This window comes from Portunus trituberculatus, chromosome 2, assembly GCF_017591435.1.
Source record: "Portunus trituberculatus isolate SZX2019 chromosome 2, ASM1759143v1, whole genome shotgun sequence".
Classification (NCBI taxonomy): Eukaryota; Metazoa; Arthropoda; class Malacostraca; order Decapoda; family Portunidae; genus Portunus; species Portunus trituberculatus.
Window position 1 is genome coordinate 1,217,994 of NC_059256.1, and position 22,676 is coordinate 1,240,669.

At 44.1% G+C, this 22,676-nt stretch overlaps 1 protein-coding gene across 1 annotated transcript in view; it reads left to right on the forward strand.

The window, feature by feature from the left end:
- Nucleotides 1-958: 958 nt before the first annotated feature.
- The window catches only part of LOC123501238 (tyrosine-protein kinase Src64B-like), a 31,088-nt gene continuing 9,370 nt past the window's right edge, over nt 959-22,676 (forward strand). The window contains 14 exon segments of the mRNA XM_045249960.1: nt 959-1,094; nt 2,523-2,582; nt 3,965-4,097; nt 4,810-4,962; nt 6,198-6,257; nt 8,333-8,368; nt 9,236-9,362; nt 10,802-10,900; nt 11,269-11,437; nt 13,648-13,700; nt 14,264-14,380; nt 14,784-15,287; nt 15,591-15,771; nt 15,979-16,166. Coding sequence (XP_045105895.1) covers nt 4,028-4,097; nt 4,810-4,962; nt 6,198-6,257; nt 8,333-8,368; nt 9,236-9,362; nt 10,802-10,900; nt 11,269-11,437; nt 13,648-13,700; nt 14,264-14,380; nt 14,784-15,287; nt 15,591-15,771; nt 15,979-16,166 — 1,757 coding nt within the window. The 5' untranslated portion in view covers nt 959-1,094; nt 2,523-2,582; nt 3,965-4,027.

Genomic DNA, 22,676 nt, shown 5'->3' on the forward strand with positions numbered 1-22,676 from the left:
CTTCAGGTATTAAGTGACTGAATATTTCTCATCCTTAGCGCTGACACTTGAAAATTATCTCCAGTTCTGTATTTAGAGAGCTATTAAAAGTATATTGACATCTGCGTATTTCCTTATTCCCGCTAATCGTCCCTTACACCATATATATATATATATATATATATATATATATATATATATATATATATATATATATATATATATATATATATATATATACGTATATATTACTGATTATTTCCATTTCCCAGCGATAAACTATGAATATTATCTCCAGATCAGGTATAAATGACTGAATATTTCTCATCCCCAGCGCTAAAGTATGAATATTATCTCCTATTCTGTATTTAAAGTATATCTCCATTCCCCGCTGACCTCCATATTGCTCCCGCTTAAAGTCCTTCACCATAGATATATTTAAGCGATTATTTCCCTTCCCAGCGATAAACCACGAATATTATCTCCACTTCAGGTATAAGTGACTGAATATTTCCCATCCCCAGCGCTGACACTTGAAAATTATCTTCAGTTCTGTATTTAGAGAGCAATTTAAAAGTATATTGCCATCTCCCGCGCATTTCCCTATTCCCGCTAATCGTCCCTTACACCATATATAAATTATTGATTATTTCCATTTCTCAGCGATAAACTAAGAATATTACCTCCTCTTCAGGTATAAATGATCGATTATTTCCATTTCCCCAGCGCTAAACTAACAAAATAATCTCCCATTCTGTATTTAGGGAGCAAATTAAAGTAAATCCCCATCTCCCGCTAACTTCCATATTGTTCCCGCTAAACGTCCCTCACCCTAGATATATTTAAGCGATTATTTCCCTTCCCTAGCGCTACCCAGTGAATATTATCGCCAAGTCAGAGCTGTGGGAGGAAATTGAAGGTGGCGGGGTGAACGAGTCTGCCATGGAGGGTGTGGGAGAGGGAGAGAGAGGGAGGGAGAGGAAGGGAGACCAAACTGAAAGGCTCTCAGACTAGCAATGCGATGGCGGATCTGTAAACACTAGTCTGTGCTCTGTGCCTGTTATCCTTTTTGCCCCTAGCGACTCACCACGCCCTCTCACCACACAATACTACAGGTGAGCCTCTCCGCGCACCCCTCACCCACGCCCACGCACAAATAGACCCCGCTAATGGGTGAAATAAGGGAAAAATAGGCGAAATATTACCTCACGACTACCCCGCCGCCTCTCTTCTCATCAATCGAATGCTAAAGCTTTTGATGTATTTGATGAGTTTCCCGGCGTGGGCGTGGGCGTGGGTGGGATGGGCGTGCAGGGGTGTCCGCCCGCGCCCTAGGCACTGGTGTATCTAGGGCGTGGGTCACCAGGAAGCCCCAGTGCGGCAAAATGAATGAATTAGTGGGCTGAGTCAGAAATGGGTCACTTTTGCCTCGGGTAGTGGAAGGGAGTGAAGAAGTGGGCGTGTTTGGGGTCACGTGGTCAGGTCACGGGCGTGGTGGGGGGATCATGGGTCTCTGGAGGGGCTGAGGGTGGGTCAACGTGAGTCAGGGGTGAGTCAGTTAGGAGGGGGTGACTCAGGGGAGGTGAGGTCAAGTGGGGCGTGTGTTTTGGGTCACATAGGAAAGCTAGGTCAATCATTTAAGGTCAGGGAATGTTAGTATAGGGTCAGTTATGCTTGGTGAGGTCAGGTCATGGTGTGAGTGACCTGGCTTTCTAAATAATGTTTTTTATTACCGAGCGATTACATTGTTGTAATTTTGTGGCAATTTATTGATCTGATATTGTCTTTTTGAAGTTGTGTATTAAGAACTGGTGTAGAAATGTTGCTATTATGAATATTGTGCTCTCTCTCTCTCTCTCTCTCTCTCTCTCTCTCTCTCTCTCTCTCTCTCTCTGTTCCATACTCTTAAAATGTTTTATTTTCTCTCCATGACTGTTTTCCAAGACCACAGAGATGACTGGCGGGGTTTTCAAGAGTTTTTCTCTAGTTAATAATGCAGAAATCTTGTCACTCTGCCTCTAGAACTGTAAAACCATCCTTGAAAACTCTTATTAGTTCAACTAGAGCCTTTTAAAAGAGTGTTTCTCCAGTTAATAATGTAGAAATCTTCTCACTTTGCCTCTAGAACTATTAAAACACCCTTAAAAACCCTTATTACTTCAACTAGAGCCTTTTAAAAGAGTGTTTCTCCAGTTAATAATGTAGAAATCTTGTCACTCTGCCTCTAGAACTGTAAAAACATTGCTAAAAATGACTTGTTCTCTCACTATGACTGTTTGCCAAGGCCACAGAGATGATTGGCAGGGCTTTTAAGAGTTTGTCCAGATAGTAATGGAGAAATCTTGTCACTCTGCCTCTAGAACCTTAAAAACACCCTTAAAAATTCATGGCAATTTAAATAAAGCCTTTTGATATAATGGAGGTGAAGCACAAAAGTGTTTGAAAAGACCAGCCTCTCTCTCTCTCTCTCTCTCTCTCTCTCTCTCTCTCTCTCTCTCTCTCTCTCTCTCTCTCTCTGTGACTGATTTATTTATGTGTTACAGTTAAGATGGGTCGACTGAAACACTGTGTTGCTGTGAGGCTCTGCTGTGTTCTGGGTCCTGGTGAGTGTGTGTGTGTGTGTGTGTGTGTGTGTGTGTGTGTGTGTGTGTATTTACCTAGTTGTATGTACAGGGATCGAGTGGGGCTCATGGTGTCCTGTCTCCATATCTCCATTTATCTAGTTTTTCTTTAAAGTTCTGCACACTATGTGCTGCAACAATTCCATTATCCAATGCATTCCATTTTTCCAGCGTTCTGTGTGGAAAACTGTATTTTCCAACATCCTTCACACACTGCTTCATCCTGATCTTCTTTCCATGTCCTCTTGTCTTTCCATCTTCTTCCGTCAACAGCACTAGGTCTTCTGTGTGTGTGTGTGTGTAATTCACCTCGGTCGCCTGCTGGTCACCCGGCCAGTCTTCCCCATTACGGAGTGAGCTCAGAGCTCATAGACCGATCTTCGGGTAGGACTGAGACCACAACACACTCCACACACCAGGACAGCGAGGCCACAACCCCTCCAGTTACATCCCGCAGCGAGGCCACAACCCTCCACCTATTTACTGCTGCCTCAACACACCCTACACATTAACACACCACAACACACTCCACACACCGGGACAGCGAGGCCACAACCCCTCCTGTTACACCCCGTACCTATTTACTGCTGCCTCAACACACCCTACACATTAACACACCACAACACACTCCACACACTGGGACAGCGAGGCCACAACCCCTCCAGTTACACCCCGTACCTATTTACTGCTGCCTCAACACACCCTACACATTAACACACCACAACACACTCCACACACTGGGACAGCAAGGCCACAACCCCTCCAGTTACACCCCTTACCTATTTACTGCTGCCTCAACACACCCTACACATTAACACACCACAACACACTCCACACACCGGGACAGCGAGGCCACAACCCCTCCAGTTACACCCCGTACCTATTTACTGCTAGGTGAACACACTCCACACATTAAGAGGCTTGCCCATTTGCCTCGCCGCTTACCGGGACTCGAACCCGGCCCTCTCAATTGTGAGTCGGCGTGCTAACCACTACACTACGCGGTGTGTGTGTGTGTGTGTGTGTGTGTGTGTGTGTGTGTGTGTGTGTGTGTGTGTGTGTGTGTGTTTCTGTGTGTTTTGAGCATATTTTTGATTGTTTTAAGGGGTGTTTAGGGGTGATTTGTTTGTGTGTTTTGGGTGTCTTTTGAGTATATTTTGGTATATTTTTGAGTGTTTGGGGTGTCTTTTGAGTGTGTTTTGTATTGTGTGTGTGTGTGTGTGTGTGTGTGTGTGTGTGTGTGTGTGTGTGTGTGTGTGTGTGTGTGTGTGTGTGTGTGTGTGTGTAAGCAAAACTAATATTAGTATGTCTGTAAATAAAAATAATAATAATGTGTGTATGTGTGTGTGTGTGTGTGTGTGCAGGTGCCTGAGGAGCGGGGGAGGAGGAGGAGGAGGAGGGGGGGCAAGAGAGCTGCTGCTGCCACGATGGGCCAGAATCTCTGTTGTCCGAAGAAGGGGCAGCCCCCCCCGCCCCACCAGCCCTTCATGGACTTTGGTAAGGCAGCGGCACCCTCCTGGCACTGGCAACTTAGGGCAGGGCAGGGTTAGGTTAGGTTAGGTTTTGTTAAGGTTAAAAGACAAGATTATATTAGGTTAAGGCAGGGGAGGTTAGGTTGGGTTAGGTTAGATTAGGTTAGGTTGGGTTGGGTTAGGTTATGGTTAGGTTTGGTTAGATTAGATTAGGTTAGGTTTTGTTAGGATAGAAAACAAGATTATGTTAGGTTAGGGCAGGGAAGGGCAGAATAGTGTGTGTTTATTATCTAGTCCATTATAACATTGGTCTGCATGGCTGGCAACCTCCTAATGTGGTGGTGGAGGGGCCAAACAGTCACGTGGAGGGTTACAGTGCCAGAGTGAAGGAAGGTTGAGGTTTTATAATGTGGAGAATTCAGTGTAAGGGTTTGTAAATATTGTGTTGGAAAAATTTGAATGTGTTGATGTGGTGATAGTGATGTTTGGGCTGGCACTGGCACTCTTAGGTTAGGTTAGGTTAGGTTAAGTTAGTGTATATCTATTTATTTGTAAGTCTGATAATTGAGTGTGTTGACAATAAGAGTGGTGTTTGGGTCAGCACTGTGGCACTGTCAGGTTAAGTTAGGTTACTCTCTATCTATTAATCTCCAATTCTATAATAATTCTATAATAAATAAATTAAATAAATGAATAATGTCTTTCATGTGTCTGTGTGTGTGTGTGTGCGTTTGCAGGTAAGGCTGACGGGGCTGCCATGACGCCGCCTCACGGTGGGGGAGGGGGTGGACCAAACCCCCGCTACTACCCTGAGCCGGCCAGAGGGTCCCGCCCCGCCTATAACTCACAACAGCATGGCGTTGACGTTATCAGGTCCAACTCAGGCCAAGGTCAGTGGTGGTGGTGGTGATAGTAGTAATAGTAGTGGTGGTGGTGTTGGTGGTGGTGGTGGTAGTAGTAGTAGTAGTAGTAGTAGTAGTGGTAATAGTAGTATTAGTAGTGGTAGTGGTGGGGGGGTTGTGATAGTAGTAGTAGTAATTTTGTAAGGCTTAGATTTGTGGTAGTAATAATAGTAGTGGTGGTAGTAGTAGTAGTAGTAGTAGTAGTACAGGTAACTCTTGATTTACATGTGTTTAATTTATGCATTTTTGTTAATACGCAGCCGAAAAAATATTATAATTAATTGAATTTGGGCGATGGATTTCCCTATATGTACATGATCTTGGCCACACACCACAGCCCCCTATACACGATTTTGACCACACCCACAGCCCCCTATACACGATCTTGCCCACACCCCACAGCCCCCTATACACAATCTTGGCCACACCCCGCAGCCCCCTATACATGATTTTGGCTACACCCCGCAGCCCTCTATACACAATTTTGGCTACACCCCGCAGCCCCCTATACACGATCTTGGCCACACGCCGCAGCCCCCTATACACGATCTTGGCCACACACCACGGCCCCCTATACACGATCTTGGCCACACTCCGCAGCCCCCTATACACGATCTTGGCCACACCCCACAGCCCCATATTTTGACCACACCCTCAGCCCCTATACACGATCTTGGCCACACCCCGCAGCCCCTATACACATCTTGGCCACACCCACAGCCCCTATACACGATCTTGGCCACACCCAGCCCCTATACACATATCACATCAGCCCCTACCACATTTTGGCCACACCCCGCAGCCCCCTATACATGATCTTGGCCACACCCCACAGCCCCCTATACACGATCTTGGCCACACCCCGCAGCCTCCTATACATGATTTTGGCCACACTCCACAGCCCCTTATTATCTAGTGTTTCTTAGGAGGATGGGCTGAGTGTGCTGGGTCACTGTTACTTAATTCTACTGACTGGGTGTAATGTGTCACTTATATGCATTTTACTCATTACCTATAGAACTTTAACCTTATTTGAATATATAGACGAATTCAGCAGCCTTTTATCTAATATCTAGCATGGTCTCATGGTTCGCAATGGTGTAGTTAGTGATTGGGCCACACCCCGCATCTATCTATCTTATCCATCTCTCTGTGTGTGTGTGTGTGTGTGTGTGTGTGGTTATGTAGCATTTGTTTGTACGTTTGTGTTTGTTTGTTGGCAGGTCTTCCCACACACGGCTGGAATCAACACGGTGGACACATGCGGATGAGGAAAGAGTCAGGTATGTGTCCGTTTGTATGTTTGTCCGTCTGTCTGTCTGTGTGTGTGTGTGTTTTAATATTCAGTTGTCATTTTAATTCATTTTTTTCAATTTATGATTTTTTGGGGTGTTTTAAAATAATTTTTTTTTGTGTTTTATTAGCATACGTTTGTTTTGACTGTTTTTTTTTTGTTTGTTTAATTTTCCTTTTGGTGTTTTAGATTAATATATATTTAGTTTGTGTTTTATTGTGTGTTTTTTTGTTTTAAATTCCCCTGGAGTGTTTTAAATCCATATATATTTCATTGATGTGTTTTGGTAGACTAGAATATTTTATGAAGTGTTAACCCTTAAACAGAAACAGCCAGTTTGACTCCCACTACCCACTACCTGTGTCCTCACTCTGTTTGGAGCCACTGACAAACTACTGAACAACACAATACTTGGACCATCTTTATTGAGTCACACCGGAGCAGAGTTGACAAACAAAGCGTCTTGTACAGCGATCAAAGTAAAACTGACAGTTAGGTTCATATTGAATTTTCATGATTTACTTGAAAAAAGATATTGATAAACCAGTGACTCTGCCATAGAGTGGATAAATATAGATTGTTTGGAAAGAAAAGTGAGAAAAATTGAACATTGTGTCAGTAAAATGGTTGGTGGCTGTAAGGAACTGTGTCACTCCTAACTTGCTTCACAATGGTGGTGCCCTCACCTGGTGGTGCCCTCACCTGGTGGTGGTCTCATCTGGTGGTGCCCTCACCTGGTGGTTGTCTGACCCAGTGAAAATGAAGAATTGTTGTCTGTCATTTTGACAAATAAACAAATGAAGCCAACCAGCTCACCCACAACCTGGTTTGTCCTAACTTTTGGTTCAACACATTACCAACACATTGTTGCACCATTGTCCATACATTGTTTGCTCTCCATCACAATTGTGCACGCGCTCACAACAAAAGAAGGTGCCGCCATTCCTGATGATGTGGTTTTCTATAAATAACTTAGTCAGCTGTGACTGACTCACAGGCTTCAGTGACTGTTACTGTCAGCTGTGACTGACTCACAGGCTTCAGTGACTGTTACTGTCAGCTGTGACTGACTCACAGGCTTCAGTGACTGTTACTGTCAGCTGTGACTGACTCACAGGCTTCAGTGACTGTTACTGTCAGCTGTGACTGACTCACAGGCTTCAGTGACTGTTACTGTCAGCTGTGACTGACTCACAGGCTTCAGTGACTGTTACTGTCAGCTGTGACTGACTCACAGCTGTTACTGTCAGCTGTGACTGACTCACAGGCTTCAGTGACTGTTATTGCACCAGTGAAGTGTACAGTTTGGTGAGGCAACAGGGTGTGTGTTTGTCATTACACAGTCCACAGGGATGCCACATGTCAAATTTACTAATCAAACAAGCCACAAGAAACACAAGTACTAACCATTACACACATGTACAACCAGAGAACAACTGTACCAGGACTCTTATCACATCCCAGACAACATATTTAGCCTGAGTTAGAAGTACTGAGGCCCCGTACATCACACATACCGGCCTGTACACAATGTTTCCCCCTGTGTGTGTTGAGTCAGTATTGCACAAACAGACTGTGTGGGTCCACCCGGCATCACAGCCTTTACTTAGGAAGCAAAGAGCAGTGCCAGCGAGGAGTCCGGGTGTCCTCCTCTACACCTGACCACCAACACACACTCCACTCACACCCACATATCCTTGGAGCCACGCGTGCCAGAAAGATGGCAACTCACTAACTTGTTGCTGTTTAAGGGTTAATACAATATATATTTTATGTGTTTTATTAGTCTAAATTATTTTCTGGTGTTTTATTTGGTGTTTTAAATCAATTTATGTTTTGTTTCATGTGTTTTTTTAGTCTAAATATTCCCTAGTGTTTTAATTTGTCCCATCCAAACACACCCCATTTGAAAAGCCCAATGTCCGATTGTGCGAATGTCGACCCTTGTTTTATTTATTTATGTTGCGTTTTTTTCGTTTTTTTTTCCGTTTGTGTGTTTGTGTGGCCTGCCTTGCTTGTGGTGGTGGTGGTGGTGGTGGTGGTGTGGTGGTGAATGTGGTGCAGTGCGGTACTCCCAGCGTTGGTCCCCCGCACTGCAAGGTGGGTAGTAGTGGTAGTGGTGGTGGTGGTGGTGATGGTGGTGATAGTAGTAGTAGTAGTAGTAGTAAAAATGGGTTAGTAGTAGTAGTAGTGGTGGTGATAGTAGTATTAATAGTAGTAATAGTAGTAGTAGTAACAGTAATAATAGTGGTACTAATAGTGGTGCTGGTGGTGGTGTGGTGGTGTAGTGGTGAGAGGTTGAGAATAATAGTAGTAGTAGTTGTTGTAGTAATAGTAGTAGTAGTAGTAGTAGTAGTATTCAAACAGACAGATTTTCACCAAACACTGACAAACACCTCTTTAAAACGCTTCATTTCATTCATTCACACTTCCCAGGACATTACCCCCTCTCCTTTGGCACACTCCCAGCTCTGTAGGGGGACTGGCTACCGAGTGGGCCTGTTTTCTTTATATTTCAGTCGCCCATTGATGGAAATTAATAGTAAATTTTTGAAGGATATTTCTTGCAGTGATTATTTTGGTGTTCAGTGACGACCCCAGATGTTTTAACCCTTCTGAAAATTGCTTTAGTTGTAGTAGTAGTAGTAGTAGTAGTAGTAGTAGTAGTAGTAGTAGTAGTAATAGTAGCAGTTTTTCTCCTTTTTATACGCAAGAAAGATGAATTTTTGACAATATTATACACAAAAAAAATCTTGTAAAATGAACTAATGTAATTTCTCTCTCTCTCTCTCTCTCTCTCTCTCTCTCTCTCTCTCTCTCTCTCTCTCTCTCTCTCTCTCTCTCTCTCTTTACTCCATTTCTGGTCCAAATTCACTCCATCCTCCTCCTCCCTCTCCCCTTCCATTTCACCTCCACGCCACCTCCTCCTCTTCCACCTCTTCCTCTGGTCCGCCTGTGGCCCTGCAGAGCCTGGGACGCCCTCCACTCCCTCCAGGGGCGGCCGCATTGTGCTGGCTATGTACACTTTCCAGGGGAGGAGTAATGGAGAGCTGTCATTTGAGAAGGGAGACCGGATGGAGATTATCAATGACTCGTAAGTATGTGTGTGTGTTTTAGGTGTGTTTTAGGGTGATTTAGGGTATTTTGGGGTGTTTTAGGTGTGTTTTGGGGTGTTTTAGGTGTGTTTTAGGTGTGTTTTGGGGTGTTTTGGGATGTTTAAGGTGTGTTTTGGGGTGTTTTAGGTGTTTTAGGTGTTTTAGGTTTTTGGGTGTTTTAGGTGTGTTTTGTGTTTTGGTGTGTTTTGTGTTTTGTGTGTGTTTTTAGTGTGTTTTGTGTGTTTTAGGTGTGTTTGGACTGTTTTAGGTGTATTTTGGGGTGTTTTAGGTGTGTTTTGTGTTTTAGTGTTTTAGGTGTGTTTTGGGGTGTTATGGTGTGTTTTTGTGATTTATAGTGTGTTTTTGTGGATTTTGGGTTTAATTTGGGATGTTTTGTGTGTTTTGGGGTGTTTAGAATGTTTTGGGATATATTGGGTGTTTTTATGGGGTATTCAGAGCTGTGTGTGTGTGTGTGTGTGTGTGTGTGTGTGTGTGTGTGTGTTAAGTGGGAGTAACTATGACTCCCATGGTGTTCTAGGTTTACTGCAGCCAGCCGTACCTAGTGTTAAAAGCACCACGAGACTTAGTTATGGGGCTGTTACCTCCATGTGGTTCCCGCTGGTAATGAGAGCAGCTCAGCTAAATACAGTCCCAGAGTGTCAGGGCCAAGGGCTGTGGCTAATTATCCACTGTCCCTTTCTGTAAGGCACTCATACAGCAATGGGGTATGCCTAGGCAGATACTCTTAACAGCTTCACTAATCCGGTGTCTCCCGGCATGCTGAGGTCCATTATCCCTGTATGTCGGGGGGCCGTCGTCCCAGATTTGCTGGTGGCTGGTAGCAACCCACTACTTCCGGCTTTCAGTAGTCTGGGTTGGCGTTTCCACGATGGCGGCCCATGATGCGTGAGGTAGTGGTGTTCCTATCTCGCTACACGTCATGGGTGCGTGGCCTTAAGATAGAGGGTATATGGGTGGAGGAGGTCCCAATTCCCCCCCGGAATGTGCAGCAGATGGTGATTGTTGCCTTGCTAGTTGTTGTACCACTGTGGGCACTTAGCAGAGAGTGTCGTCTTTGCCAACTGCAAGACAGTCGTTGTGGTGGGCCCTAATGTGGGGTAGCCAGGCCGCTGGAGTGGGGGTGGCGTTCCCATCTCTGAATCCCTTGGGGTGTCAAATCCCCTTGCGATAGGTCTCTCCCGGTCATGCCCCCTTAAATGGAGGTGTCCATGAGAGAGTGAGCCGAGGGCTGCTCCCCCCCCGTCTCTCAAAAGCAAGGGGTTTTCCTTGTAATTTTTCATTTGCTTGGGAAAACGACAGGAAAAACTACGACTCAGAGCTGTGTGTGTGTGTGTGTGTGTGTGTGTGTGTGTGTGTGTGTGTTAACCCCTGGATACACACAGTAGGGGGGTGTATCACTGTCCACCCCCACCCACAGAGACGCTGACTGGTGGCTGGCCCGACACTTAACTCGGCTCATAGAAGGATACATACCCAAGAACTATGTCGCCTCAGCCTCGTCGCTGGAGTGTCAGGAGTAAGTATCATGTATCGTGTATCCTGCCCTGTATCAAACCTAACCTTACCTTAAGAATTGTGTCACCTTGGCCTCATCGCTGGAGTGTCAGGAGTAAGTGTCACCCTGTATCACTGTGTATCATGTGTCCTTTGCCCTCTAACTTGCCTTGTATCAAAAGTATCACCCTGTATCATGTGTCCTGTGTCCTCTAACTTGCCTTGTGTCAAAAGTATCACCCTGTATCATGTGTCCTGTGTCCCCTAACCTGTCTTGTGTCAAAACTACTACTACTACTACTACTACTACTACTACTACTACTACTACTACTACTACTACTACTACTACTACTACTACCACTACTCACCCCCCCTCCTCTCACCCCACAGTTGGTATTTCGGCAAGATAGCGCGCAAGGAGGCTGAGAAGCTACTAATGGCCAGGGGGAACTTGCGAGGCACTTTCCTCATCCGAATGTCCGAGCAGACCAGCCACGGGTACTCCCTTAGCATACGGGTGAGTGCTACTACTACTACTGCTACTACTACTGCTACTGCTACTGCTTGTTCTTCATTATTGCTGTTCTTGTTCTTTTATTTCTACTACTACTACTATTGCTACTACTGCTACTACTACTACTATTGCTACTACTACTACTACTACTACTACTACTACTGCTACTACTACTACTACTACTACTACTACTACTACTACTACTACTTTACATGATCTTTGAGAGACAAATATCATACTTTACCTTAAATTACCTAATCTAACTTTATCTAACCTCACCTAACCTCACCTCACCTCACCTGCATTATCAATACAGGCAACCCCGCTTAACGAACAGGTTACGTTCCTTGATCTTGATACTACAGGTGACTCGGGATCGCTCCTGAGCCGGGCCTTTGAATCAGCAGCTCCTGTGGACGACAAAAGAAAGGCATACAGAAAAAAAAGGAAAAAGAAGAAAAAGGAAACAGGGTCCTTAGCTCTAACTCTCTGTACATCTGGCACGCCACATTCTCTCCAGAAACTCCTTCACCGCCTCAATCATCCTTTCATTCGTTTCTCTACTCAGTCCCAGCAGCACCACCATCCACTCCCTCCCCGTCTTCTCCACTCTTTCGTTCCTATTATGCCCTAACTCAGTCAACACCACTGCATCATCTCATGCCGGGACTCAGACCACCTGTAACTCCTTGCATTCACTTCCATACACTGTGCCCTAGCTTTGAAGAGAAGATCACCACCCAGGCTTCCATCGTACCACCTCTCATACATCGGGGCCTCTTTCACCTTGTACCATTCCAGAGTAGTCTTTCGTTCCATCCCATTCCTCCATTCATTCAGTCCCATACTCTTCACATCTCTGTCTATCTCACTCTTCCACTTCCTCGCATACCATTCTGTTCCCACTCTGCCTCCTCTTGTCACGACCCATTCCAGCTCATTCTGATTCACCCCAGCCATTCTCACTGCCCACCCAACCTGTAGACCATTCCTCTCTGTCATTCTCATGCACCTTTTCTTCCATTTGCTTCCACTTTCACTCCACAGATACACCTTCCTTGCTATTCTTGCATCATCCATTCTCTCAAGCCTAATCTTGTACCTAAGTGTCGCTTTTATAAGTCTTTCCTAAAAGAGCTCCATCCCATATCCCTCTTAAGGCTTCTACTGCCGTGTACCTCGGTGCATTCAGTGCCAGCCTAGCTACTCTACACTGCCCCACTTCTAACTTGTCAATTTCACTCTCGTTCCATGCAATCACATCCATACCATACATTATACTGGGGACAGCCACACTCTTCCACACTTCTCTCAGCACGTCATACTTACTTGCTCTCATCCTTGCCGCGCTTCCTAAACGACCCACCCACCGGTTCACCAAACTTATTTTTCATTCTTTGACTTTTCACACCCATTCGGACTCATCCACATCCCTAAGTACTTGTATTCTTGTGCCTGCTTCAACTCATTCTCTCCCAACCTCCATGCTGCATTACATTCATCCTCCGACCTATTCACAATCATCACCTTACTCTTCTCACTACTAAACCTAACTCCAAAATCTCTTCCATACCCATCAACCACATCCAGCAGACTTTGCAGCTCCTCTGCTGACTCACTCATAACCACTACGTCATCTGCATAAAGAAGCACACCTATCTTATCATTCCCCACACTCACTCCTGCATTCATCCTTCTCATTCTTGCTGCTAACTCCTCTGTGTACAGGCTGAAAAGGGTTGGTGACAAAATACATCCTTGCCTAACTCCTCTCTCACTCCTCACCCAGTCTGTTTCTATATCTCCTAAACTGTACTTAGCTCTGGTATCAACATACATGCTACGCACTATGTTGACTATCTTGGCACTCAACCCAATCTTTTCTAGGACTCTACCTAGCATTTCTCTATTCACCCTATCATAAGCTTTCTCTATATCCAGGAAACCCAAATACAATTTACCTCCATCCCTCTTTTTTCTCAATCATTTCATTCACCACAAACATGTTATCCTCAGCTCTCCTGTCCGCACGGAAACCATTCTGCTCCTCACCTAATACTCCAGCTCTTTCAATCCACTTACACAATCTGGCATTCAACACCGCACTGAACACTTTGCCTACTGTATTGACTAACGCGATCGGCCTGTAATTTTTCAACTCATTCTTACTCTTGTGTCCGCCCTTATGCAGCAGAGTCACCCTGCACTCATTCCACATTCTTGGCACTCTCCTCCTCCCACACCTGGTTAAAAAGCTCAGTCATCCTGTCAATCACAACATCACCTCCATTCTTATACAGCTCATATGGTATTTCATCCGGCCCTGCTGCCTTCCCATTCTTCTGCCTTTTCACACATTTCTCCACCTCCTCCCTGCTGATCCTTTCATCCAATTCATCTGCATTCTTTCTCTCCAGTGTCACACATCCTTCTCTCGCACCAAACACCTCACCTACACCACCCACTTCTTCCCAGAACTGTCTGATTGCCTCTCTCATTCCTTCCTTCTCTGTTACAACTCCACCATTCACCTTCAAACTCTCCACTCCAACACTGTCTGCCATATTCTCACCTCTCAAGAACTTGTACCATTCACGGTCACCTTCCATGCCTTTCTCTCTTAAAGATTCAACCACACTCTTTCACACTTCATTTTGGCCTTCACTATCATTCACTTTGTCATTCTCTGCTGCTTCATATACATTCTGGTACTCATTCTCTGCCTCATCACTTTCATGCCTCTTTTTCCTCAGCCACCTACATTGTCTACTTCTCTTTTGCACCTTCCTAGCCTCTCTGATTTCATCATTCCACCATGGTTTACAGACTTTCTTTTGCCTACTCTCACATACCCTATCTTGCTCTCTGCAGCACTCCGCACATCCTCTACCAGTCTCTCATTCAGGTGCTCCACAGCATGCACACCCCCATCATCCCAGCTTCTTGCACTCAGATCCACCTGGAAGTTTTCCCACCCTACATCTCTCAGTCTCCACTTTCTCTTCTTACTCGCCACTTTCACTTCTTTCCTACCATGCAACAGGCACTCCACAACCAGCATATTGTGATCAGACACAATATCCACCATACCATCCTCATCTATCCACATGTGTGACACAATTTCACGCATTCTTCCATTCACCAACACATAGTCTATCGCTGACTCCTGCTCCCTTGCACTGCAAGTCACACGTCTCAGCCAAAGTTACATTCAGATTCTCTAACTCCATTTCATCCACAAAATCCCCAAGCATCTCACCATTCCTGTTCACATGTTCTTCCAGAATTCCTACATGTGCATTCATATCACCCATCACCAGCACTCTCTCCCCTCCATGTTCTCTCACAACTCTCTTCAGTATGTCATACTTCCTCCTGTTCTCCCTCTCAGCTCTTTCACCCATGACAGTCATGTACACCACCACCAGAACCATCTTCTCCACTCTGCCCCGACCATCTGTGCACTCCACTCTCACTGCCAACACATCCTCACTGCTCTCACACGTTCCCACACCAAGCTCCTCTACTTTCAGTCCACTTTCTTTCCTATAGAGAAAGGCTACGCCTCCTCCCTGTGTCTCCTGAGTCTTACGTCCCTTCCCAATCATAGCAAACTCACATCCTTCCATTTGTACCTCACCTCTCAGGTGCGTCTCTGTAAGCCCGACTATGTCGAACTTCCATTCCTGGAGCTCCCTGGAAATATCCTCAAACTTACCCACACCCCATCCTCTCACATTCATGCATCCAATCCTCACACTCTCACTTGCCTGGCTGGTGTCTTCTTCCTGGCGTGCTTTTGTCGTCTCCCGTCACTGGTCCATCGGCTGCAGCGACCTCGCCTCACCCACTCACACAGCCGTCGACCTATCCTGGCAGTCCCTGCGTTGTTCAGGTGCACGCCGTCCTCCTCATACAGGTTGAACCGGTCTACCACCCGTCCATTTCGATGAAGCTCAGCTTGCCTTTTTTCTCCTTCATCCACTCTATCTTCATTTTCAGCAGCTCCTCTTGCAGTCTTCTGTTGGTGGATCTTCTCAGACGCTCGTAGAACGGGCCTTCCCTGGGTCTCTGCATGACATCCACGACGGCCACACTCAGGCCCTTGTCTTCCACACTTCACAGCATCCACAACATTCCTCACCGTCTCGTCTTCGCCAACATATTCTAGGCCGTTTCCACCTCCTTGGATGATCAGCATCCCGTCCTCCATGCTGGCTGCTTCCTCCTCCACTTTCTTCCTGATGTCCGTGATCTTGGCACCACTCAGGCTGGTGCAGCCACTCCCTCTCATCCTGCACTTCACTTGGCTGGACATCGTCTTCACCATGCTGTCTCCAATAATTCTGATTGGCGCCTTCTTCTTCCTCATTTTCATGGTGTGCTGCTGTCTTGGTCCTTCCTCTTGTCTGCTGGGCTGGGGTCCCACAACGTCCTCTTCAGTCTGGCTGCTCTTCACTTCCTTGGGGTTCTCTTCGGTCTGGACACTCTTCTCAGTCTTCTCACCAGAGTCTTCTGTCTGTACACTCTTCTCCTCTTTCCGGCACCAGTAACTCCTCCACATGTTTCTGGTGACCTCCTTGCAGGGGTCACAGAAGTACATGAGGTTGTCGTTGACTAGTGCCTTGGTGCTGGACTTGAATCCAACACAAGCCATATGGTACCAGACCTCACACCCCTCACACACCACTGCACTCACCCTGACAGCCAAGGCTTCACCACACACGCCACAGTTGCACACAGGCATCTTGTACATACAAGACATCCACACAGGGTCGCAGCAAGCACAAAATAAAATCACAAATAAAGGTCCGAGCGTTTCAGGGCGTGTTTACACCACCACCACCGCCACCACCCTAAAAAAAAAACGTTTGTTGTGTGAATTTTCGTTAAGGGAACCTATTGTAAGTTTGACCCCTGACTTGAACTGTCATTGAGAGTAAACAAAGGGAGAGTACTCTGCCTCTCAGTACACTGAAAGGTGCAAGGAAGGGAAAAATTATGAAGTTAAACATTTGGACAGTTTAATTTAAGACTAAGTCATTATAATGTACACTAATGTATGTATGTACCTAACTTTATAATGCTGATGATCTTAAATTTATGAAGGGAGGGAGAGTGGAGCGGGAAATATGGTAGCTGGCAACCTGTGGAATGTAAACAAAGGGCGCAGCATTGTACCGCATACAAAACTTGTGGACCACATTTCCACAAGGCTTTCCATTTTATCCATTGTAGTGTCACGAGTTGAGGGGGTTCTTTTAACTTGCAAGGAAGGTACGGTCTCACCAGCCTTCTTAATAGAGTCTGCTCACTTGAAAATGGTAGAGACAGTAGATGGAGTCAAGATGGTGGTGAGCAATGCTATTAGTTTTCTCGCCTCTCTTGTGTCTGTGAATAATATCCCAGAGTAAGAGACTTCCTGATGTTCTTAGCCACACTGGGCCACACTGCAGGGGTGGTTGCATGGTGTTTTGGTGGCTTGTTGAGCGTGAGATGACAAGCTGCTGCTGGACACTGTTATTGTTTTGAATTAATAAGAGCGAGGAAGGGAAGGGCAGTGAGTGGTGCGCGTTTTGTCCATGAGAGGCGCTGGTGTATTCAAAAGCCTGTCGACTTGTGTGATACAGCGAGGCTTTCAAACTTTGAAAAAACTACCTGGATAAAATTTTGTTAGAGCAAGTTTGGTGTTCATTATACGAGCAGATGGTACTAAAAGAAAACGTTCATTGTAGCAAAATTTCGTTATGTGAACAATCGTTAGTGGGGGGTTGCCTGTATATATATTTTTTTTTCCAAACATAGCCTTAAGTTAACCCAACTTGACCTGACCTAACTTATCCTAACTCCTTTTGACCTCACCTAGGCTAACCTAACCCAACCCAACTCAACTCAACCCAAACCTCAATATTGGATTAGCCAAAATTTTTAACCTAACCTCACCTAACCCCATCCCAACCTAACCAAACTCCTTGTGACCTGACCTCACTCAAACTAACCTCAATTGTAGTAACATTTTTTTTTCCAAACGTAACATAACTCAGTCTAACTCAAGCCAACCTCACCTAACCCAACACAACACAACCTCACCTAACTCATCCAAACCTCACCTCACCCAACACAACCTCACCTAACTCGACCAAACCTCACCTCACCCAACACAACCTCACCTAACTCAACCCAACACAACCTCACCTTGCTTCACCTCACCTCACCTCACCTCACCCAACCTGACCTGATCTCACTATGAGCGAAATGTAATGTATTCCAACATAAATGGAGTGATATCGGGATTTTAGAACTCAACGATTACTTGAGGACAAGAACCCAGATATTGTGGGTCTTACTGAAACAAAACTGAGAGAGGAGAAGACCTGATGAAGGTTGGAGAAGGAAATATAACGTTTGGAAAAGAAATAGAGTAGGTAAGATGGGAGGAGGAGTGATGTTGCTGGTTAAAAAAGATATAAAGGTGGATCAAGTGAAAAAAGGTATGGGAAAGGCAGAAGTGCTAAAGATCAGAGCAGAAACTAATGAAGGAAAAAGAGGCACTACATAGTGGTGTACGTACCACCTAAGACAAATGCATGGTCAGTACAGGAATATGAAGAAATGATAAGTGATACAGGAACATGTCTGGAAGAAATGTTGGGTGGCTGTGAACGAACTATAATGATGGGAGATTTTAATTGTAAAGAGGTGTGTTGGGAGGACTGGTCAATGGAAGGATCAGAGACAACATGGGAAATACACTATTGACACTGGCAATGGAAAATGTGTTAACTCAGTGGGTCAAAGAAGATACTAGGTTTGGAGGAGAGGAGCATCGTCAAGACTGGACTTGGTCTTTAGTACAGAGCCAATGGTCATTGAGGAGATGAGGGTGGAGTGCCCTTTAGCAAGAGTGATCATGCAGTTTTGGAGTTCAAGGTGATAGACGAAGAGAAATCTAGAAGAAATGAAGAATATAAAGTGGGAAGATGGAATTATGCCAAGACAGATTTTGGAAACCTAAAGAAATTCTTTCAAGAGACAAATTGGATGAAATTCAAGAGTGCTAAGGAGCAAATGAAAAGTGGAAGGAATTTATAAAAATATACAAAGAAGGTGAGAAAAATTTGTACCAATAAGACAACATAGAAGTTGGAAAGCAGGACTGGTTTAACGATAGATGTGAAAAGGCTAGAACAAGAAAAGAGGATGCATGGAAGAGGTGGAGAAGGAAAAGACGGATTAAGCAGTGGGAAAGTTACAAAAGAGCAAGAAATGAATATGTGTTGATTAGAAGAAGAAAGAAAGAAACAAGAAAAGGATATAATTGATAAATGTAAAGACCAACCAAGGCTTTTTACAGACATGTGAACAACAACATCAAAAATAGAAAGTATTGAAAGTTTAGAAGTAAATGGAGTATACAGTGAAGATCCCAGGGAAATGGCAGAGGCTATGAATGGATGCTTTCGGAAGGTATTCACAAAGGAGACTGCTTTTGACAAACCACTGGTAATGGAACAGAAAGGGATTATGAAGGAGTTTCAAGTAACTGTGGAGGAGATCAAGAACATGATGGGGAGTTTAGAAGTGAGAAAAGCTGTGGGACCTGATGGGGTATCAGGATGGATTTTAAGAGAATGCAGGGAGCAATTGGCAGAAAAAGTTTGTGAAGTAATTGATGCCTCATTAAGGGAAGGCGTAGTGCCCCAAGACTGGAAAAGAGCTAACATTGTCCCAATCTATAAATCAGGTAACAAGAGACCCATTGAACTATAGACCAGTGTCACTTACAAGTGTGGTAGCTAAGATGTGTGAGAGGGTGGTGAAGACTAGATGGACAGACTTCTTGGAGAAAAATGACATACTTTGTGAGTGTCAATTTGGTTTTAGGAAAGGGCGTTCATGCACGACAAACCTGATATGTTACTATTCGAGGGTGATAGATGTAATACAGGAAAGAGATGGTTGGGCTGATGGAATATATCTGGATTTAAAAAAGGCCTTTGATAAGGTACCACACCAGAGACTGATCTGGAAACTTGAAATGGTAGGAGGAGTGCATGGCAGTTTACTAAAATGGATGGAAGACTTTTTGGTAGGAAGAGAAATGAGAACAATAATTAAGGACAGACCATCAGAATGGGGATTGGTGGAGAGTGGAGTTCCACAGGGATCAGTGTTGGCACCAGTAATGTTCGCAGTCTACATAAATGACATGGTGGATGGGGTGTCCAGTTATGTGAGCCTATTTGCAGGCGATGCAAAATTGTTACGAAAAGTGAGATGTGACAAAGATTGCGAACTACTCCAGGAAGACTTGGACAGAATATGGAAATGGAGCTGTACATGGCAAATGGAGTTCAACACGACAAAATGCAAGAAAATAGAGTTTGGCAAGAGTGAAAGAAGAATCAGGAGTATGTACAAGATAGGAAATGAAGACATAAAACCAGTCATGAAGAAAAAGACCTTGGGGTGACAATTACCAATGACCTATCGCCAGAGAGACATATAAACAAAATAATTGGAGAAGTATTGAACTTATTGAGGAACATAAGAGTGGCGTTCGTATATCTAGATGAAGAAATGATGAAGAAAATAATTACTGCAATGATAAGACCGAGGCTTGAATATGCAACAATACAGTGGGCTCGAACTTAAAGAAACACATAAGGAAACTAGAGAAAGTACAGAGGGCTGCAACGAAAATGGTGCCTGACTTAAGAGATTTGACTTATGAAGACAGACTGAAAAGAATGCAACTTCCAACCCTGGAAAACAGAAGAAAGGGAGACCTGATAGCAATATACAGAGTGATGATTGGCATGGAAAAAATGGATAGGGAAGATCTGTGTATGTGGAATGGAAGAATGTCGAGAGGGCATGGGAAAAAACTAAAATGGCCACTTATAGGAGAGATGTGAAAAATATAGCTTCCCTCATAGAAGGGTGGAAGCATGGAATAGTTTAGGCGTGGAAGTGGTCAGCAAGGAATATTCATGATTTTAAGAAAAAGCTGGACATTAATAGATATGGAGCGGGACAACACGAGCATAGCTCTTTTCCGTATGTTACAATTAGGTAAATACAATTAGGTAAATACACACACACACACACACACACACACACAAAGAGCTGAGGTGGTTCCCATATATAAGAGGAAGGAAAAGAACCTTTAAATTACAGACAGGTATCACTAACTAGTGTAATATGCAAGATGTGTGAAAGAAATAAAGAAAATGGTTGAAGACAACAAATTAATATCAAATAGCCAATTTGGTTTTAGAAAAGACTTGTCTTGTAACTAATTTATTGAGTTTCTATTCTAGAATAGTTGATAGAGTACAAGAGAGAGAGGATGGGTTGACTGTATTTATTTGGCTTTGAAAAAGGCATTTGACAAAGTGCCACATGCAAGATTACTATGGAAGTTAGAGGAGAAGGGTGGCTTAAAAGGAAGCACATTGAGATGGATGGAAAATTATTTGAGGGGGAGAGAAATAAGGACGGTAGTTAAAGATATGAAGTCCAAGTGGAGAGCAGTAGAAAGCGGAGTGCCACAGGGGTCAGTATTGGCACCAATACTTTTCCTCATTTATATTAACGACATGCCAGAAGGAGTGAACAGCTACATAAATCTGTTTGCAGATGATACGAAACTGTGCAGAGTTATAAAGCAAAAGGAGGATTGTGAAATACTGCAAGAAGACCTAAATAAGATCTGGGAATGGAGTAAGAAGTGGGAAATGGAATTCAATGTGAACAAAAGCCATGTCATGGAAATGGGAAAGAGTGAAAGACGACCTGTGGGAATCTATAAGATGGGAGATGGAGTAGAACTGGAGAAAGTAAAAAGGAAAAGGACTTAGGAGTGACGATGGAAGAAAACAATCAACCAGTAAGCCATATTGATAGAATTTTTAGAGAAACATATAATTTGCTAAGGAATATTGGAGTAGCATTTCACTACATGGACAAAGAAATGATGAAGAAATTGATAAGTACTATAATAAGACCCAGATTGGAATATGCAGGAGTAGTGTGGACCCCTCATAAAAGAAACACATAAGGAAATTGGAGAGACTACAAAAATGGCTACAAGAATGGTTCCAGAATTTGAAGGGATGACATATGAGGAGAGACTAAAGGCTATGGATCTACCAACCTGGAACAAAGAGAGAGAGAGAGAGAGATCTGATACAAGTTTATAAATTGATCAACGGAATGGACCAAGTGGATAATGAGAAACTGATCCTGAGAGAAGAATATGACATTAGAAGCACAAGATCGCATAGTAAAAAGCTGAGAAAGGGAAGATGTCCGAGATGTTAAAAAATATAGTTTGCCGCAAAGATGTGTTGAGACATGGAACAGTTTGAGTGAGGAAGTGGTGTCACCAACGAGTGTGCACACCTTCAAACAAACATTGGACAAGTGTAGATATGGAGACGGGGCCACACCAGCATAAAGCCCAGGTCATGGAAAAATACAACACACACACACACACACACACACACACACACACTTTAAGAAAAAGCTGGACATTAATAGATATGGAGACGGGACAACACGAGCATAGCTCTTTTCCGTATGTTACAATTAGGTAAATACAATTAGGTAAATACACACACACACACACACACACACACACACACACACACGGATAGACAGACAGCACATGCTAACACTGATGGAGGATGGAGAGACAGACAGACATAGACAAATACACACACACACACACACACACACACACACACACACACACACACACACACACACACACACACCATTATGTTTCATCTATTTTAACCCCCTTCAGTACCATGACACATTTTTACCTTGAGTTTTGTGCACCATTAGACCATTTTATTGACATTAGCAAGGGTCTATGGAGGACAGAAGATTAATGGTCACAGTCTTCACTATTTTAATTGAGTTTTGTGTACCATTAGACCATTTTATTGACATTAGCAAGGGTGTATGGAGGGCAGAAGATTAATGGCTACAGTCTTCACCATTTTAATCCCCCACATGAGTTTGTGAAGCTGTACAAAATCACCAAATAGTCACCACAAGGAATAGAGAAACATGTCACGCTACTGAAGGGGTTAAAAAGATAATGGCTGGATAATCTAACACATTTTTAACCCATTTCTCTCACCCATTTCTGACCCCCAACCTTATTCTCTCCTTTGCCCATTTCTCCAAATCTATCCTTACATAATAACCCATTCCTTACCCATTTTTAACCCATTTTAACCTCTACACATGTCTCCACCATTTCTAACCC